The sequence below is a fragment of the Anguilla rostrata genome, chromosome 7, assembly GCF_018555375.3.
Source record: "Anguilla rostrata isolate EN2019 chromosome 7, ASM1855537v3, whole genome shotgun sequence".
Taxonomy (NCBI): domain Eukaryota; kingdom Metazoa; phylum Chordata; class Actinopteri; order Anguilliformes; family Anguillidae; genus Anguilla; species Anguilla rostrata.
Window position 1 is genome coordinate 36,735,575 of NC_057939.1, and position 18,720 is coordinate 36,754,294.

The window sequence follows — 18,720 nt, forward strand, 5'->3', positions numbered from 1 at the left end:
CTATTTAATTAATTATTGATATATTTGATAACAATTAAATTAAATTGACTAAATTTAATTCACGTTGGATAAGTGAGGGATTTTAACTGTTGATATACTTGTGTTAGCGATTCTGAGTGCTAAATGTCAAACGAGGGTGTTAGCTGGTTAAAACCGCTGGATTCAGAAAATTAAGCATATTTCACTTAATCCTCACTTCCCCTACACCGCGGTATGGCTTAGTGGCTAAAGAAAGGCTGCAGGTTCACACAGAGAAAGGCCATTGACCTGAACAGTTTCAGGAAATATGCAGCTGGACAGCAATACTGTCTGGAAAAAATAAGCTCTTTGTGTGCTTATATAATAACATTTTTAAAAACAGAATTATTAACAATGTAATAAAAGTATGAACCTCATGGCTGGTCATTAGGTGTGTTTTTTTTTTTTTTGTCCAGTCCCATAGCTTTTTCCCTTGGCTGAAATAATCACTGCTATATAAAGGACACCCCATGCTGTTTTAACCATTGATAAATTTGTCACGCCTCTGTGACACTATATCTCATACTGTTTTGCATGCAGGGTTTTCACTGGCTGCTCTTCATACTCACAGTAGCAGGTTCCTTTGAGGGGGTTGCCTTGGTAACGATTTTCTACCTCACACCTGAGAGCAGACATCCAGAGACAGAAAAAGAGAAAGAATGAGAGCGAGAGAGAGGGAACTTAATCTGTCAGACATCAGACAAATGACAGACTAAAAGAAACAATTTATTAAAGTGGTCTAAAACCTAAAAGCACTCAAATAATTCTGGATAATACTGGCCTTTGGGAGGGAGAAGAGACACCTATACCTCTATAACAGCAAGAACTCACATCTGTATGCGTGTGCGCAAACCTACAAATGTACACATTCACACAGACACATACACTCTCACGCTACACACAAACACAAATGCATACACCCACATACATTCAAGCACATAAACCCACACACACACACACATGCACACACACACATACACATACACATGCACACATATGCACACACATGCACTCACACACACACACACACACCCGCCCATCCACAAACACACACAAACACACACACAGAAGAGAGTGAGGATGCAAGGACATGCATACATTACATTTGTGAAATTTCTAAATACAGATGTTGCATTCAATGTATAAATGCCAAAGCAAGCCCTGCACAGACTAAGACGGTAAAAGCTTTCCAGGTGGATGGACCCAGGCCCCAGGCAGGTCAGTAGGGAGGAGAGACAAAGCACAGGATGAAAAGGAAAAGTAAGTATGCAGGGAGGGAGCACTGGAACACAGACTCACAAGTGGCAACGATCCCCTTTGATGCCTTTGGTGGTGCAGTAACACTTCCCGTTGCTGGGGTTACACATGCTGGCATGACCGTTACACTTGCAGGCTAGAACGACAGTGACCACCATTGGTTATTTCACCCATTCATAACCTCAAGGCATTCCATTTATGTACTGGCTCATTTACCTACGGACATTTCATCAGTTAATAAGGTAATTCTTTAAAGATGCAGAGATGCAATGAAACTGCAGGATATAGCAGGGTTGCACCTGCATTACAGGATATCACATAATTGTACCGGCACTGCAGAATTTGTGCAATGTAAACACCGGTATTTCATGGTTGCATGGGTATTGCAAGGCTACTGCAAAGTCACCATAGGATTGCGAAGTTGCATTGGTAAAATAAAGGTATTGAATCATTGCATTGGTACCATTAGAGGTTATGCAGAGTAGCATTGGTATTGCAGGGAAGCTACAGAGTAAAAGTGGCATCGTGGAGGTTACTGCAGCTCAAATATTTCTGTTTTGATGGATTTGTACTATCCCCCCTTGCCTGCAGTGAATGTGAACTCTTGCCACATGCCTCATTGCACCCTGTTAGTGGAGTCAGAAAAACAGATAAAAGTTGAGTGAGAAGCAGACAACCTCCCCCCCGACAACCTTGCTGCTGGCATGACTCACGTTGGCAGGTGCCACCGTTAGTGGGGTCTCCATAGTAACCAGAGATGCAACTCTCGCAGTGCCTCCCAGCAGTCAAGTCCTCACAATTCTCACACACACTCTCGTTAGTGCATCTGCTATGGCCGTTACACTGACATGCTGCAAAGAGAGACATGCACACACAGACACTGCCACATTATGAGTCGTCTGTGGCCCTTACACCGACAGCGTAGAGACACATAGAGACACACAAGCGTGTATGTGCATACACACATGCATGTCCTTGTTACTCAAAAAGACAGTCAATGTGAGCAACTTTTGCAATTATTGATTCAACAGTTTCTATGTTAAATTAATCAATAATAATGTTCAAATGTTCAAATATTCACATTTATTTATTTATTTGTCCTTTATTTCACTATGAAAACCCCATTAAGATTGATATCTCTTTTTAAGGGGGATGTGAGATATACACACAGTTATAATAACTATATCACAATGGCAAAGCACATAAACAGGAGATAAGACAGGCTGTAGCAATATACAATGCGCAAAGAAGATTCACAGCAGGGGCACTCCTTAGTTATAGTATAAAGAAAATATTTTAAATTGGAGAATGGTATTAATAAGGATAGATCAAGTTAATTCTGAAGCTCATTATAGCTTTTGGGTGCATAGAATTAAAAGCTGATTTCCCAAGTACCCGTGCAAGGTTGAGAAAACTTAAAAAGCAACAAACTTTTAGCAGATAGCAACTTGCATTTTAGTACACAGCTCAAGTAAGAAGGGAGCTTCTCATTCTGTTGAAGATTTGGAGATCTTGCATTTGCATTTTAATTGGATATATAGGGGGTGGGGGTGTTTAATTGTGCAAAGAGCACTATCTGACCCCGGGATCTGAAGTGCAGCTCCATTACTCACCAGGACAATGGATGAAGGACCAGTTGTATTGGGCCTCATGAGTGCACAAGGTGAGGTTGAGGGTGGGCTCCTGCAGGGAGGAGAGGCCCGAGGCCTGGACTGGCCCACGATAGGAGCCCTCCATACACTGGCCTCGCCCCGTGTTGCTGGGTTCGGTGCACCACCCGCAGCCTGGCTGGTCCAGACACTGGCTGCACGTCCGGTAGCCGGAGCAGTTCCCCGCTAAACCACAGGAGGGCAGCACAGGGAGAAGTCAGTACTGGTCACACACTGGGTAGAACAAAGCCTAAAGAAAACCTTTCCTCTTATATAACAAGACTAGGTCAAAGCCTAGTATATGGCTGGACCAGCCGACCAATGGTGTAACTTCATAACTCGGCCGACCAATGGTGTAACTTCATCACTCAGTCACAGACATTCGCATTTATAGGGCTGGCCCCGCTGTTGCGGTCCAGTCAAAAATATAAAACTCAGTGAAAGTATTTCGATGTATGATACATTTTTCCATTTAACCATTTTCACCAACCAATTCCAGGTTTTAAATGCAAATAATAAAAGCAATAATACTGAAAACCGCATGCTAGATTATTCATGACAGTCAAACTATAAACGTTATAACACATTTAATACAACAAATTTTACAACATTATAGAGACCATTATTATTTACGTTTTAGTGGGTTTTTTAGATTTGTCCAGATAGTGTGTGTGATGACGAATATTTTCGATATTTACATAAATTGTTAACTTACAGGCTTTACAATGGCTGGCCTGTGGATTATAGGATTTGTGGTCTAAAGCAAGAATATACAATTAAAGTAACTCCAAATCAGCTTTACAAAGCAACTTTAAGCTTCTAGAGGTTTTGCATATGACTATGTGTTTTACAGCAATTATTAACAATTATAAAGATAAATATAGCTGCAAAGCAGAAATTCCAGGGTCCAAGCAGCAAGTGCAACATGGTGCAGGAATCAGTCATGTCCACGCTCGTTGAACGACATGTTCCAGAAATGTTGTGATCAGACGTGGTTCATGAGAGGAAGATCTTTAAGCATTATTTTTTCAAATGGAAAAACATCCAAAAATGCTGAATATTCCATTTTTTTTAAAGCGCCCATGTTTTTCAAGCAATCAACACCATTCAAGTTTGACTTGCTACAATTCAACCATGACCATGCATTTTAATGGATTTATAGTTTAAAGCCCAGCAAGCCACAAAACTGAACAGTCCAAAACACCAATGAAAGTGAAATATTAATACCCTGCTGGCAGTCATGCTGTTCATGCTATTGACACAATTCAAGTTTTGCCCTGTTCAGAAAAATGAGACCTTTTATTCAGAACATTTTCAAGGCTGAAGATCGAGCCTGATTAATCAGACCAAGAATCAGTGCTGTGGCTTAGCATTTAATTCTGACTTTCATATATACTGAACATATCCTGAAATGTGTTTGGCTGTCATTTTGGCATCATTGACAATTTCCTTCGCAATTTAGTTAGACAGTTGAACAAAGTGTTCTTGTTCAAAATGTTATCTTGATCAGACTTACGCTTCACGAGAAGAAGATTTTTATGTATTATTTTTTCAGATAGAACAATGGCCAACAATGCTAAATATTCTATTTTTTATAGTGGTCCTGTTTTTCAAGCTATCGACACATTACATTACATTACAGGAATTTAGCCAATGATCTTACACAACTTTTTACATAGCATTTACATTGCAACCATTTATAACCTCATACAACCACTGGATGCATAGCATTGCTGTACTAGTTGTGTTGGAATTACCTTAAGTATGATTTCTTGCTTTAGACTGCAAACCCCTAAACCAGCCACTGTTAAGCAGATAATCAGAAGCTTCAATAAATACCTCAAATATCCTTCATCACACAAAAACTTGGCCACTCAAAAACATACAGAAAAACTGAAATTATATCGAAAACCCCTTCCTTTGAGCTGTAGCAATTTTTTTTTTTTTAATTTACAGCACCAAGAGTTCGGCACTTTTCAGGGTTCCCCACAGAAATAACCACAACAGCCACAGACACTCAGCCCTTAAAAACATTAAATTCTGTACATTCTGACCCCATTTCAACAGACAGATTTCATAAACAACTTCATATGTCCACACAATAAAGCCCCAAACTAAGGGGATTTTGCGTTTTCTCCTTCTTCTTCTTCTCTTTCTTCTTCTTCTTCTTCTTCTTCTCATTCTTATTTTTCCTGCCGCCTATCCCACTAACATGTCTCCCCATTGGACATTTTACCGACACCAGCCAAATCCTCACCCTCACGACCCAATCAAAAACTCGCATACACACGCAAAATACCCATACCTTTTTATTCTGAAACATTTCCAGTTTGAACAGCTAATCTGCATGTGGCCTAGTGGGTAAGGTTACAGTCTTGGGAACATGGGGTTGTAGGCTCAAGCCCAGCTAAGGACCTGTTTCTTTAACCTGCTTTTACCCTCGCTAATAATTGTCTACTACTTCTCAATTATTGCTTTTGCACCATATCTACCAGCCGTTCACCGAACGTATACACTGCATTATGACGTACCGTCTGTACGTTCAGTTATTAACCGGCTACAATATTACTAAGCCATATGGATTCAACGGGAGCTCTTCTGTGCTTACTGGCCTGTGTTCTTCTTTAAAACCACCGGCAGGTTTGCTAATGATATTTCACGCATTGCATAGCTATGGCATGGTGCTGCACTAACGAAGTCACAGACTGGTAAACCTCCGGTTTAAGGCTTGAATCCCACCTCGCCCTCAGGCAGATCATTTCCTCTTTTACACTAACGTTTTCTTACGCTTATATTTGCTTTACCAAAACTCACTCACGGCCACTCATATGCATTTCATGACGGCAAATGTATTCCTTTTATTAAAAAGTTACACCAGTTCACCACTGTGCCATTTCTACTAACTATATTTCTTCACTTGGCTACCGTACAAAACCTTATCAGCAAACGCCACGTTTCTACATTCATGTTACCTCACCCTGTTCTCTATCTAGCCACATACAAACAATTACTACGTATGTACGTTCTGCAGCTCCGCATTAAAACATTACATATAAAATCATGATTCACTCATAAATATAACTACTAGCACTGAACATGAGAAAAACACATTAGTGCAATAGATTAAACACGTTATTTAACCCTCCACTTCAACAACTAACGTTTAATACAGATTGTTATATATACCGTTTGATAAGGAAACTAAGCTCGCTCATGGTCACTTCATTTACTTCGCACTATAGTCTGTGATCATGTCAACCTTCACCTACATGCCCATTCTGCTAAAAACATATTGTTTCAACTATGCAATTAACTCATTTCGCCTAATTTATCTCACACTGTTGTTATTTTCTCATATGTAAAGCCTGCTGGGACATATGCGTCTGCTCCTATTCTCCACTATCAACTTTTCCGGTTCTAGCTTAACAAAACAGCAAAGAGGATTCCTACCTGCAGATAAGCCTATAAAAATGCCTTATAAACCTTACAAACACTAAAAGTGCATCTTCACGAAATAACAGACAACGGAGCAGGACAGAAGGGTACACAAGTTGCGACCTAGGCAGCTCTAATTCTACGGGCTTGCTGATTCTTTTGTCAATCAAGGCTCGTTGGATGCCCGTCAAATCCGTGAGTAGCCTACATACACTGGCCATATTTCACCTTTTCTGATGCGTTTACAATTACGCCACCGCACCATTTGTCACAGCCACTGTTTTACATATATAGCAAACCGAAACTGCTAAACGTACACGCTCATCAGACTGTACAAATTCACACAAGGATAGCCATAATCCACAATCGTTTCTTACAGGGTCACTTCGCATTTCTCAATCTCGTAATAAAACGCTTTGCAAAAATAAATGATATCTCATAAAAAACACGTTTTCAACATACAAAAATGCCAAGTTACTCACACATACAAGACATACACCGTCAATAACTCATTCATTCAGACTGCCAAAATCCAGGCCTGCCATTAAAAGTATTGATATCAAAATGACGCCAAGTTACGGTACTACAAACAATATAGGCTATCTTGCCTCACCGAAATTTAACATGTATTCCAAAGCAATGCTACCCAATATTTCCTCAATTCTTTCAATCTACAGGGTCCTACCAGAAGGGTTACGACATTAAGAGCAGGGAAGGGTGGAGTCTTACGCGGGCAGCTGTTGATGGTGTACCACTCCATGCACTGCCCGAAGGGGAAGGAGGCCACGTACGAGTTGGAGTCCACGCACTGCTTCATGTTGCTGCACCACATGCACTCGGAGCTGCTGCTGGTGCACTCGCTGCAAGTGGCACGCAGGGCGCAGGGGGTGCGGCACTGCTTCGCGCTGTGATTGGCTGGAAGGCAAAAATAGAGAGGAGAGAATGTAGCCATGGGGGAGGAGCTTCCAGGGAGTGGCAGTGAGGCGTGTGAGCTTAGTCTGCGCACAGAGGGTCATGGGTTCTAAACCTGGGTGGCAAACTGCTGATACAAACTGCCCATTGACCATTGTACCGCCCCCAGCAATACCCAAGTGGACCAACAAGCTTGCACTCCGCTACCATAGTTACCATCTCAAATGTCATCATTTGCTGTTGCTAATGTACCCAGGGGTGGGACACATGAAATGTTTCAATTGAAAACATTCAGCTCAAACCATGGATAGTATGTACAAATGTGAGCTATGTAGGTCAATATAGAAAGGAATTATTAAGAAATTATCCTTAAAAAGCATCACCATTATACTCAGCACCACAATCATCATAAGGACCTTACCGTAATAACAAATCTAAATTAAAAAAAAACAAAAAAACAGGATCTATCACTTATAAAGAATCTGGGAAACTTTTTCTGAAACAAAAAAAAGCTACACTTTACCCTGGTTACAGCTCTTAAGTTGTTCAAATATAGTCAGTTTAACTGACAGTTTAACAGTTTAACTGTTCAAAGCTTAGTGGCTGAAACCCATTACTGGCTGTAACACTGCGGCGACGGTGGAGGGAACGGTTTGGCGGGGCCTACCTGGGCGCTCGCACAGGCTGCCGTTGACGGAGTGCACGCAGGTGGCGGCCTTCAGGCCGCTGGGGGCGGGTTCGGCAAGGTAGCCGCAGAAGCCGGCGTCGCTGGGCTCGCCGGGCAGCCACTGCAGGGAGGTGTTGGTGAATGGAGACATGTCCTCCCAGCACCAGTACGAGATGTTAATCTTCCTCAGGCCCACCCAGGGCGTCACCGGGGCCTTGTACTGCAATGTGGAGGAGACAGGAAGTTACAAAGCCGTACGAAGCCGGGTCACTGCTACTGTCCTGTACAAAGAGGAGTTATGCTCACATACTGAGTCACTGCCATTCCTAGCCAAGAGAGAACACTCGCCTGAACAAATCAGACAGGGTGAGAGGGAATTTACAAATTCCCATAAATCTATTCATAAGGCTTTCCAAGTTCTGCTAATTGTCTTGTTTAAAGCATGCATACGGCTTCTTGAATGATCCAGTTGAATTGGCCCCTACACAACAGCCAAACCTCAGGGTGCGTCCCAATACTCTTCACTCCCCACCTCCTTTCCTCCACTCCCTCACTACCACTCATCTCCTACCTGCATTTATGTGATGGAAAGGAGTGGAGAAGATAAGTTTCATCCTCCTTAACCGTCCTCTTTTTAAAAAATTTATTTTGGGACATTATACTGTATGTACAGTATACATGTGTAAAGATGGTATAAATACTGTTGTGTATAACATTTGCAAAGTCTTACCAACACAGTCATGATCTGCAGCTCCTTTAGGACAAAGTCCACCTTCTTCTGCGTGGTGAGAGAGGCCAGCACAGCGTTATGGCTACGGCAGGCTAGCTTGGCGTTGTCGTAAGAGTCCTTTGCAGTGATGAACTTCAGGCATGAGTTGCCCACCAGGTGCCAGCCCTCTCCACAGATGTTCTCTGTCAGGAGACATGAGGGCTGCGTGACCAGAAGCAAGCAAATCCACATTTTATCCTCTCTGTTGGGAGGCTAATTGACAGTGCCAGGCTGGGTGAGTGAAAGTAATGGGAAAGCATTGGTAGGACGAGCAAAGGTGAGCGAAAAGTACTGGGCAAAGGGAGTGAAAGTGATTGGACAGTACTGGGCAAGGCGATTGAACGTGATTGGACAGTACTGGGCAGGGCAGTTAAAAGTGATTGGACAGTATTGGGAAAAGTGATTGAAAGAGATTGGACAGTACTGGGCAGAGTATTTGGAAGTTATTGGACAGAACTGTGCAGAGAGATTGAAAGTGATTGTACAGTACTGAGCAAGGAGAGTGAAAGTGATTGGATGGTACTGGGCACAATGTGTGAAAGTGATCGAACAGTAATGGGCAAAGTGATTTAAAGTGATTGGACAGTACTGGGCAAAGGAAATGAAAGTGATAGGACAGTATTGAGCAGAGCGGTTGAAAATGGTTGGACAGTACAGGACAGAGTGAATGAAAATGATTGTACAGTACTGAGCAAAGGGAATGAAAGTGATTGGACAGTACTGGGTAGAGCGGTTGAATGAGATTGAATAGTACTGGACTAAGTGAATGAAAGTGATTGGACAGTACTGGACAAAGTGAATGAACATGATTGAACAGTACCGGGCAGGGCGATGCACTCTTGGTTGCGTGGCTCCCACTGGCAGTTCTGATCCATTACACAGCTCTTGCAGCTGGTCTTCTTGTTGCACACGTAGGCAGGGTTGTCTTTGGGGCATGTCTCATACTCTGCAATCGGCCCCTGGAACAACACCACAACAGGCTACAATCAGTCAAAAAACAAATCACACATTTCACACCTCCTGGAAAAACTGCTTACCTCTGAACTCCATTACCAGACCCAGCTGCTAGCATGAACGGTCTATGCCGTCGTTCATGGCCACACCCACGGATGGACCACACAATTCATTTTTTTTTTTTTTGAAAAACATTTTAATCGTGCAGTATTCTGAGAGCGCAAATATCAAGATTGCCTACAAATCTTCCCCCTGCCCCATCCACGGTCTACAATAGCTTAACCCCCCACGGTCCTTGCCCCCGATTACTTCTTATTTAGGGCAACCAAAATCCAAGGGCCAGCTCTGGTCATTCCGGCCAAAGGTTCATCCAAAACATCACATGAATTTATTAACATAGGTAAAGAACTTACAGATCAGGCATGTGAAACTTGATCGACTGAATGCTTAATATGTCCTAGAAGACACTTTCCCTGGTTAAATTTCAATTTAATACTTCAGTACTACTGAATAACACCAGGGAAAAGATGGTTGTGTTATGTCATGCAACTACACAAACTGAAAATCCAACACCAGTACCAGAATCTAAAAACTGTATCTGTCCCATAAGATTTTCTTCCTCCACAGATACATTATTAGAAGTAAATAAATGTTTGAGTTAATGGAACGAGCAAATTCATGTCAAGAAAATGTGTTCAGAAATTGCAGGCATGTTTTATTAACATAATCACTTTTAGAAATGAATTGAATTTCCAGTACACAAAGTACAATGTGATGCTACATCTGAATTATGCTGCTTGACTGGCAGTGTATTCTAGATGAATGCGCAAAAATGCCACCGCAGCCAACCTAAAAATCTTAAACATAAATTAACCGTCTCACACACATCATTTTATGATTTGGCAGCATTTACATGGCAGTGTTATGCTTTGTTAAAAAGGTAGCCATAGCCCCAATTCTTTCACATTTTTGATGCATCCAAACTAGCCTTTCCAGTTGGCATTTGTTTTCTGTCACTCACTTTACCCATTTTTGAGAAGCTTTGAGAGTGAGAAAGTCAGCTTATGCAGCTTCACTTCGGTTCATTTTCAGACCATCATACAATTCAAAGCTGGTGGCAGTTTTCCAGACCAGACCTTCTTATAGTTGCCATTTCAAAGATCAGACATTTGCTCCATGTAGCCTACTTTTGTCTACCTAAGCATGTTACATGAGGCTGTAAAATAAGATTTGCCCCTCAGTTGGATAAAGATTTTTTTTTTTAATCCCTTATTTATTTATATATTTATTATACACAGAGGCAAATATATATATATATTTTGTGGCATCAACAGATGCATTCTATGAATATTTAATTTTTTGACTAAGAAAATCGTTCTTAGAAATAGTGCTTTATACTTACATGCAGAATACTTTTATAAATAGGGAAGATTCCATCTAGCGGATTTTCATCAGTACATTCAGGTTATTTCAATATAAATATGCCAGGCTGAACTGTAACACAAGGGACAGATGAATACCCCAAATACCCATAAAAGTGCAGGTTTTATAAGACACATTGTATGATCTGATTACAAACACTTGATTATTGGTCTGGCATGGTTACATTGTCATAAAGCTATCCAAAAGCATCAATGATTGAGGTTACGACTTCTAAACAAGAAGAGTACAAAATAATTATCTTAGACCATTTGCTTCAGTGGGTTTAATCACTAGTAAGCCAATGTTTTATAACATCATACGAAGGGTTCAATATGTTTATTTACATATCTCATCTATGGTATTTTATGTTACGTTAATCTCCACCTCAATAAGGCTCAAAGTGCTCCCTCCTTCCCTCATTCAGCCCTCAGTTATCTAGCAGAGTTACCTATGACTAAGCACAGAAAAGCAGGATGGAATAGTCTGAATGTGTACAGCTGACTGCATCATCATCTTTCATCATCCTCACACACAATAATGCGCGCCAATCCCCCGATTTAACGAACCAAAAACTAAGACGCTCGGAATTTACTTATCCCGTATCCTCGGTTATGTGTCCCATTTGCAGCTAATGACTCGTTCACAGCGGGGAAATCAATGGCCCGCGGGACCACAGAGAAGAGTCAAGAGTGGGGCCTGGTCTTAAAATAAGATAACCAAATTGGTTTGGTTCAGGCGCGAGGGCAACTGCTGTGAAAGAATACTTCTAAACGGCCAATGAGCCAAGGGGAGCGGTTGGCTTGATAATGAAAGAGAGCACGCTATGTGCACATGGTGAGGCCGCAGGCCGGGAAGAGATTACACACACAGACTTCCATGTTCACAGTGCACTTCTATGATGGCACCTCATAAATATCGCTAAGCCACAGTACACAATGCCTTGATTTAAAATGACTGAAATCCCCAGCACCGGTCTTGATGAGCCACAGGGTCAACTGGATTTGGTTGTTACTCAGCACTTTGTCAATGAAAGCAGTTTAAAAAGTGACAGTTATCTCTCCTCATCAGGTTTCCTGGGTCTGAACTGGCTGATTTTAAGGTTACTTCAAGGTAAAAAACCAAAACAAGGGACACTAGCTCTCAAGGACCAGGGATGACTGCATTTCAATCCGTTTAGCAAATCAATTCATGTTTTTATTTACTGAGGAGTTAAAGGAAGAAAGCACTGAGCCAACTGGGCATAACATTATTTATATAAAAAATATAAAATTATTTTCTGACCCCCGCTTATCCTGATCAGGGTCGCGGAGGGTGCTGGAGCCTATCCCAGCATGCATTGGACGAGGGGCAAGGATACACCCTGGACATGCTGCCAATCTATCGCAGGGCACACACACCATTCACTCACAAACTCATACATATGGGCAATTTAGAGTCTCCAATTAGCCTACCTGCATGTCTTTGGACTGGGGACCATGACACAGGAGATGCACTCACCTAAAGCCCCAACGGACACTACCTTCCTGTATGTACATCTCCTCACCTGCGCTTCAAAAAGCATGTAAATAATTTTATTTTTCAAACGTATATAAAAGAAGATGTATCATGTTAATCGAATAGGTAGCGGAAGGAGGCTGTGGGCCCTGTGTGATCCCCCCAACCTGGCAACCTAAATATCAGCAAAGACAACTAAAAAAGGACTGCTTCTCCAGCCCAGGAATTGAGCTTCCAGCTGACAGGAAGCCAACATCCACACATTCAAATTTCAAATCAAAGGTTCTAGGTGGCTCATATTATTGAGACACTGTTGCCAGGTATGAATGGGCCCAATATTCTGGTATGGAAACCTGACCGTGCCAGTGCCAGTGCCACCTGTGTCCTGCAGCCTCGCAAGGCGGTGCATTAATGCCTGTAGTGTCTTCCAGTGAAGGAGGGATTCAGTCAGTGGATGAATGTGGCTCGTCATGCACCAGCGACCTCCTCTGGTCGACCAGGTGACTGCAGCCTGCCTGCACAAGATGTCATGATGTGCATTCCTCCTATGTGATGACTATGACAGCCAGGGGACCAAAAAAAAAAAAAAGTCTGAAAGCAACAGAGAGGAGAACACATACTTATCTCCACTCAGATTGTATATGGAGACATGTTTCCCAATTTGCATCCATAGAAGCCACTGCACTATGGAAACTGTTGGCCCTCATAATATAGCATTTACTAAGTTTACTTGTTGCACAGAACCAGTGCAGTTTTAATGCCTAATGAGTATTTAACACCATATTCTAAAGTCCTACTAACTTTGGGGTCAACGTTTTGTAGGCAGGTTCCACTCTGATAAATGATTCAACAGTCATTCATCCAGAGACCATGCACCGGTGCGGTACACTGAAAGGGAGGTAATGTTCTTGAAAAATATCCACTGAAAATAAAGACGGTGCTACAGACTGCAATGGAATTCCCAGGCATGAAGGACGCAGGCTGAGGACACTCGCGAGGAGAGGCCAAGGACTGCGGGGAACACATCTATCAGGGTGACCATGCGTTACCTCCGCAATAGAAATGGGAAGAAAATGCTCAGGAGATACACCTCAGCACCGCTTACACGAACAGGAGGATGGATGAAGGCTAACACTTGCTGTGCTTAAAGGGAGAGACTCATTTTTGCCATTATGCCATTAAATACTTGCTCTCTAATTTTGATCGGCTGATTAAATCAACCCCCCCACAAAACAATTTAGTTTGGTTCCCCCGTCTGTGTATCTGCTTGTCCAGATCACTTGGAGTAATTGTACAGTCTGACAGGGTCTAAAAAGAAAGGAATGTTATAACTCACATAACTTCAGGTAATGGATATTTTAATGAGCATAAATGTGTGGTGGAAACCTACAGCATGGAAGGGATAAACTTGATAAGCAGTATGGACTGAAACCCCAAAATATGAACAAAATCTAAGCCTATTTTATGAAAACGTATTTTATGTTTCTACTGTATACAGAAAATCCCATAGACTCTCTCTCTGCCAGACACTGGTATTTGTACTTGCTGCAGATAAGCCTCATTTTCCAGAATTACTGACTGAAAATAGGACCAATAGGATTTATATAAGGATATAAGGATCAATATGACAGAAAATGAAAATTGTGTTTTGTAATTCATCAGCCATTGACATTAAACTGGTCTATCTGTAGGTTGTCAGCCAGAAGTTGCGCTGATAACCTGTATTCTGTCTTCAAGTTTTTCAGGACTTCTCAATAGACAAGCAGAATAACACCAGAAAATTTAGCCTACTGCGCCCTGTGTAATTGAACTATATCCTACTGTATTTAATGTTTCATTTCAGAAAGTTCAAATCAATGCAACTGTAACTAATGAATTATAATAGTCTGTTCACCAAATTATGTTTACAATGTGGCACCATATTACAAGGAATCAAAATGGCTTTAGCCTGTTTTAGCTCCTGTCTGTTTTTGTGCACTGCAGTTTTCCCTGGGACTACTGTATGTGCATATCACAAATATAAATAGTGCAGGAGCCTACCATATCTAATCATAATAATGACTCCTCCATGGCAATGATGCAGCTCTCATAATTTTCCATCTCTGGCACAGCTGATATAACGAAGGAAAGAGACAAGCTTGATGGTGAAGTGAATGGGATTTTTCTGAGTGACTGTGGTGCAGTGCAAGCATAAAATTAACAACAAAAAAAAGTTAAACTTATCCGCCGCTAGCTAGAAAGCCACTAATATCACTTACTGTCAGGCAATCTATATGCCTTTAGCCTTGTCTCCAATAAAGCTAGAGAAACAAACATTCCTCTTGCGATCAAAGAATCCACTCCTGCTCTTTTTATGCATTCTAACTCTATCACTTGGATTATCATCTGCATACTATACAACACCCCATCAACTTCTATATCAAAATTGATTTTTGGTTCCATTGTTCAAAATGAAGACCATATAACATAGCAATTAAGCTGCTCTTCAACATTACCATGAAAACATTGATGAACAACACCCATTACCACTGTGATAAACAATGAAACAATTCTGCTACTAGGACTGGCTTTTAGTTTTGTTTTTACAGATCCTGGTTATTAAAAGAGACTGGCTCTTGCTGGAAACTCAGTGCCCACTGGAAGTTTTACGATAAGATGATTATACTGTAAATCCAGTTCAACAACAGTTCCTGATGTGCATTCCAAAGACTATATAGTTCAAGACACTAATTAAGTTCACCACGATAGATAAAGGAAATAAACAGTCAATGTATCTCAGCATGCCAGTTTTCCATGGCCGACAGCCAACCCTAAGCAGATGGCATATTCATGCTCCATCGTCCAATCCAGGCCAAGCCCCACCTTACCGTGACAGCAGTGCAGTTGCTGCTTGTGGAGATGCACTGTTCAGCGCACCACTGGCAGCCATTGGTGTTGGCTGTGCAGCTATAGCAGTCATTGTACTGGTCACACCTCTCATTGTCCCCATCTGAGAAGACAAAACACACAGCTCAGTCCTGGTACATTTAGTGAGCGGTGTGGGGTTAGGGAAATGAATTAATGAGTGAAATTGTGAATCCAAGACTGGGGTACTGTAGTATTACCCTTTCAACAAGATTCTTATCAGAAACTGAACGTGAGCCTAGTAAGTTATCCTGGATACAACCATCCACTAAGATTGTTAAATTACTGTAACAAGTAACAGCAATAACAACAATCTGTGGTGTATTCTTCATGGTAGTACCCAACCACCCAATAAAGAACAGAGAGTACTGAGTGCACATGATGCCTGCAAAATAGATACCCAAAAACAAATGCTTGTGATCAACACGTCTGTGATAGGGGCACAAACAAGATCAATACAAAGCATGTCTCAATCACTCCGCCGGACTGCGGGGAAAACAGCAGCTTTTAGAAACTTTGCATGAGCCAATAGCCAAGGGGACACCACAATCTAACAATCAGTTTCCTGTTGAAGTGATCTCCATTAACAGGCATGCTCCTTGATGATTGTGGGTTCAGTGGGTGTCACTATAGATCAATCCAATTCCCAGTATTTGTAGTTCAGACAGATGGGGCCACACCCCTGCTGTGACAAGTGTCCCTGGGGAGAAGGCGGCATGATTTTTGGAATGGAAAGACTCTGTCTTCTTGTCATTCTTGATAAACAGCAAGTTGGTGTGTTAATGAAAAAGGAGATATTTACTGCACCTCTCCCTAGATGGGATATCAGATGGTAAACATAATCAGGGCAATCACAAAAGTTTAGTTGTGCCTGCGAGGGATACAGAAAGAACAAAAGCATCTTTGTGAACACAGCAAAAAGCACGAGATGAGTTTGTGCTGGACTTAAAGCCAGAAGCTTGCATTTTTGAAATGGTGGGGTGCAGTAGATCACATCAGATGGGCAATCGTAAAGCCTAGTAAAAAAAAATGTCTCAATCTCTCCATTATAAATGTCATGTGTCAATTACAATGGAACACAATGAAACAGTCTGTTTCCTGTTGATCAATGCATCAGTTCTCCATGAAGTAAAGGACAGTTGATCACTGCAGATGTATTTTAGAAAAAGAGAGGTGGTTGTGATACATGGGGGGGGGGGGGGTTTGGTTCTGTAATGGACATTAACATTTTACATTCCAAGCATTTACCAGACAATCCAAAGACACATATACAGCATACATTCTTTACATGTAATCCATGCGTGCACCTGGATATTTACTGAAACCCTTCCGGTTTAGAACAAGGAACAAGGATACAGTACCCCACTTGGATTCTGAACCTACATCCTCAGAGTCCAGTCCCTACATATAATATCTTACCTCTAACAATAAGCCAATAGTATAATAAGATAACAGGTCACTGTTAAACCCCATGGCTATATTCGGGGAATTGAAGGATTGAAGATGTGCATTATGGTTACCCACATGTTTTGGGAGGGCAGGAGACCAGGGCCTTCTGTTCTTCAGAGGTACTGGATCCCGCCCAGGGTAAGCAGGCCTCCAGACTGCTGTTCCATTGGCACTGGATCCCTGGTGAGGCTGAATGGCATGACAACGCACTGGGGAACGCCGAGCAGCTGGCCAGGATGAACTTCAGAACATCGCTCAGGACCAGACTATTAAAACCTCCAAACACGTACATTATACTGGAGAATGGAAAGAGCAGCAGGGGGAAAAGGTTGGAAACAAAAAGAGAAATGGGACAGGAAGGCATGTGGACAGTGGGTTAATTTGAGAAAGAGATTGAGAAACACAAAAAGGGCAAAAAAACAAATAAGGAAAGAGGTCAGGACACATGAAAAAAGAGGCCAAATAAAACAAAATATTTAAAGATAGAAAGGGGTCAGTTAGGTTAGTCACAGAATACAGTGTAGCGTGAAACCCAACACATACAGAATCCCAGGGCTGATGACATTTCAGAACATTTCAGTTACAAAAGGATTGTTCATCAACTATCTGCAGATGTGGCAGTTTTCTAGAAGCCTCAGCTATGGCCTTTAAAACCAAATGGATTTAAGATTCCCAGGAGGACTTAAAAGAACTGTTCCAGTCTAGAGCTGCATTTTGGTTTTAAAAAACCTCTCCAGGACATCCTGCAGTAGGACAAGGGCTCAGCCTCTTACCACAACTCTTATAGTGAGGGCAGTGAAACGTGCTAAATTTCAGTTTTTTTTTCTTTTTCTGCCTTGCTGACTAAGTGATTCTTTGATGTCTGGTGCTATTACTGAGAGACATGGGTTTGCTTCAGGGAGCCGTGTGTAAGGTGAGTTAGTGAGAGAAAATGAAATGAGTTTGTGAGGAGAGGAAGTGAAGAGAATTTAGGACCAGAAGTGAGTAGAGTCTGGAACAGTAAATGAGGACACTGGGAAAGGAACTGAAGAGAGGAGCTGAACATTAGGGACTAAACAGACCACAATGGTAGTCACTCTCAGGGTACACCGAGGGTGAGGAACATGGATACACACACATACAGTATGTATCCAACATGGCCATTAGAATACAGAAGGGCTATATCACAAGTAACAAAACGCACTGCAAGATCTACAGTACATATATACACAACACATTCATAGTCAGTGACTATGCAGCCTACTCTGCATACAGCTTAAAGAGAACTATAATACACAAAACTCATCACTTACTGCATGATGTATGGCATTCTTGAAGCTTTCAAAGATCAACCAAAATATTTCACAAGGGTACTTATTTATGAGTAAAAATATGCATGTGCATACACATGTATGTACAGTTAAATGCAAAAGCACTGGGACAGTGACACAATTTTTCCAGCTTTGGTTCTGTACTCCAGCACATTGGATTTGAAATAAAATAATGAATATGCGGTTAAGAGCAGCCTGTCAGCTTTAATCTGAGGGTATTCACATCCATATCAAGTGATCCATGTACGAATTACAGCCCTTTATATACATTTTTCCCATTTTAGGAGAGCAAAGTAATTGCACAAATTAACAGAATCTTAAAGTCATCGTATTTAGTAGCTGGTTGCAAATCTTTTGTAATCAATGACTGCCGGAAGTATGCAAACTATAGACATCACCAGACGCTGGGTATCTTCCCTGGTGATGCTCTGCCAGTCCTGTACTGCAGCCATCTTCAGCCTGTTTGTTTCTGGGGTATTT

At 41.6% G+C, this 18,720-nt stretch overlaps 1 protein-coding gene across 3 annotated transcripts in view; it reads right to left on the reverse strand.

Moving 5' to 3' along the window:
* The window catches only part of LOC135259617 (attractin-like), a 193,150-nt gene that overhangs the window by 85,081 nt on the left and 89,349 nt on the right, over positions 1–18,720 (reverse strand). For all 3 annotated transcript variants that reach the window (XR_010331342.1, XM_064344174.1, XM_064344173.1), the window contains exons 12-21: positions 17,006–17,226; positions 15,445–15,566; positions 9,528–9,666; positions 8,669–8,850; positions 7,939–8,158; positions 7,089–7,274; positions 2,889–3,110; positions 1,989–2,126; positions 1,318–1,411; positions 588–640 (exon numbers count right to left, since the gene is read on the reverse strand). Coding sequence is in view for 2 of the 3 variants with exons in the window: in XM_064344174.1 (XP_064200244.1) it covers positions 588–640; positions 1,318–1,411; positions 1,989–2,126; positions 2,889–3,110; positions 7,089–7,274; positions 7,939–8,158; positions 8,669–8,850; positions 9,528–9,666; positions 15,445–15,566; positions 17,006–17,226 (1,577 nt within the window). In the remaining variant the exon portion in view is untranslated. The remainder of the gene's footprint in view (positions 1–587; positions 641–1,317; positions 1,412–1,988; positions 2,127–2,888; positions 3,111–7,088; positions 7,275–7,938; positions 8,159–8,668; positions 8,851–9,527; positions 9,667–15,444; positions 15,567–17,005; positions 17,227–18,720) is intronic.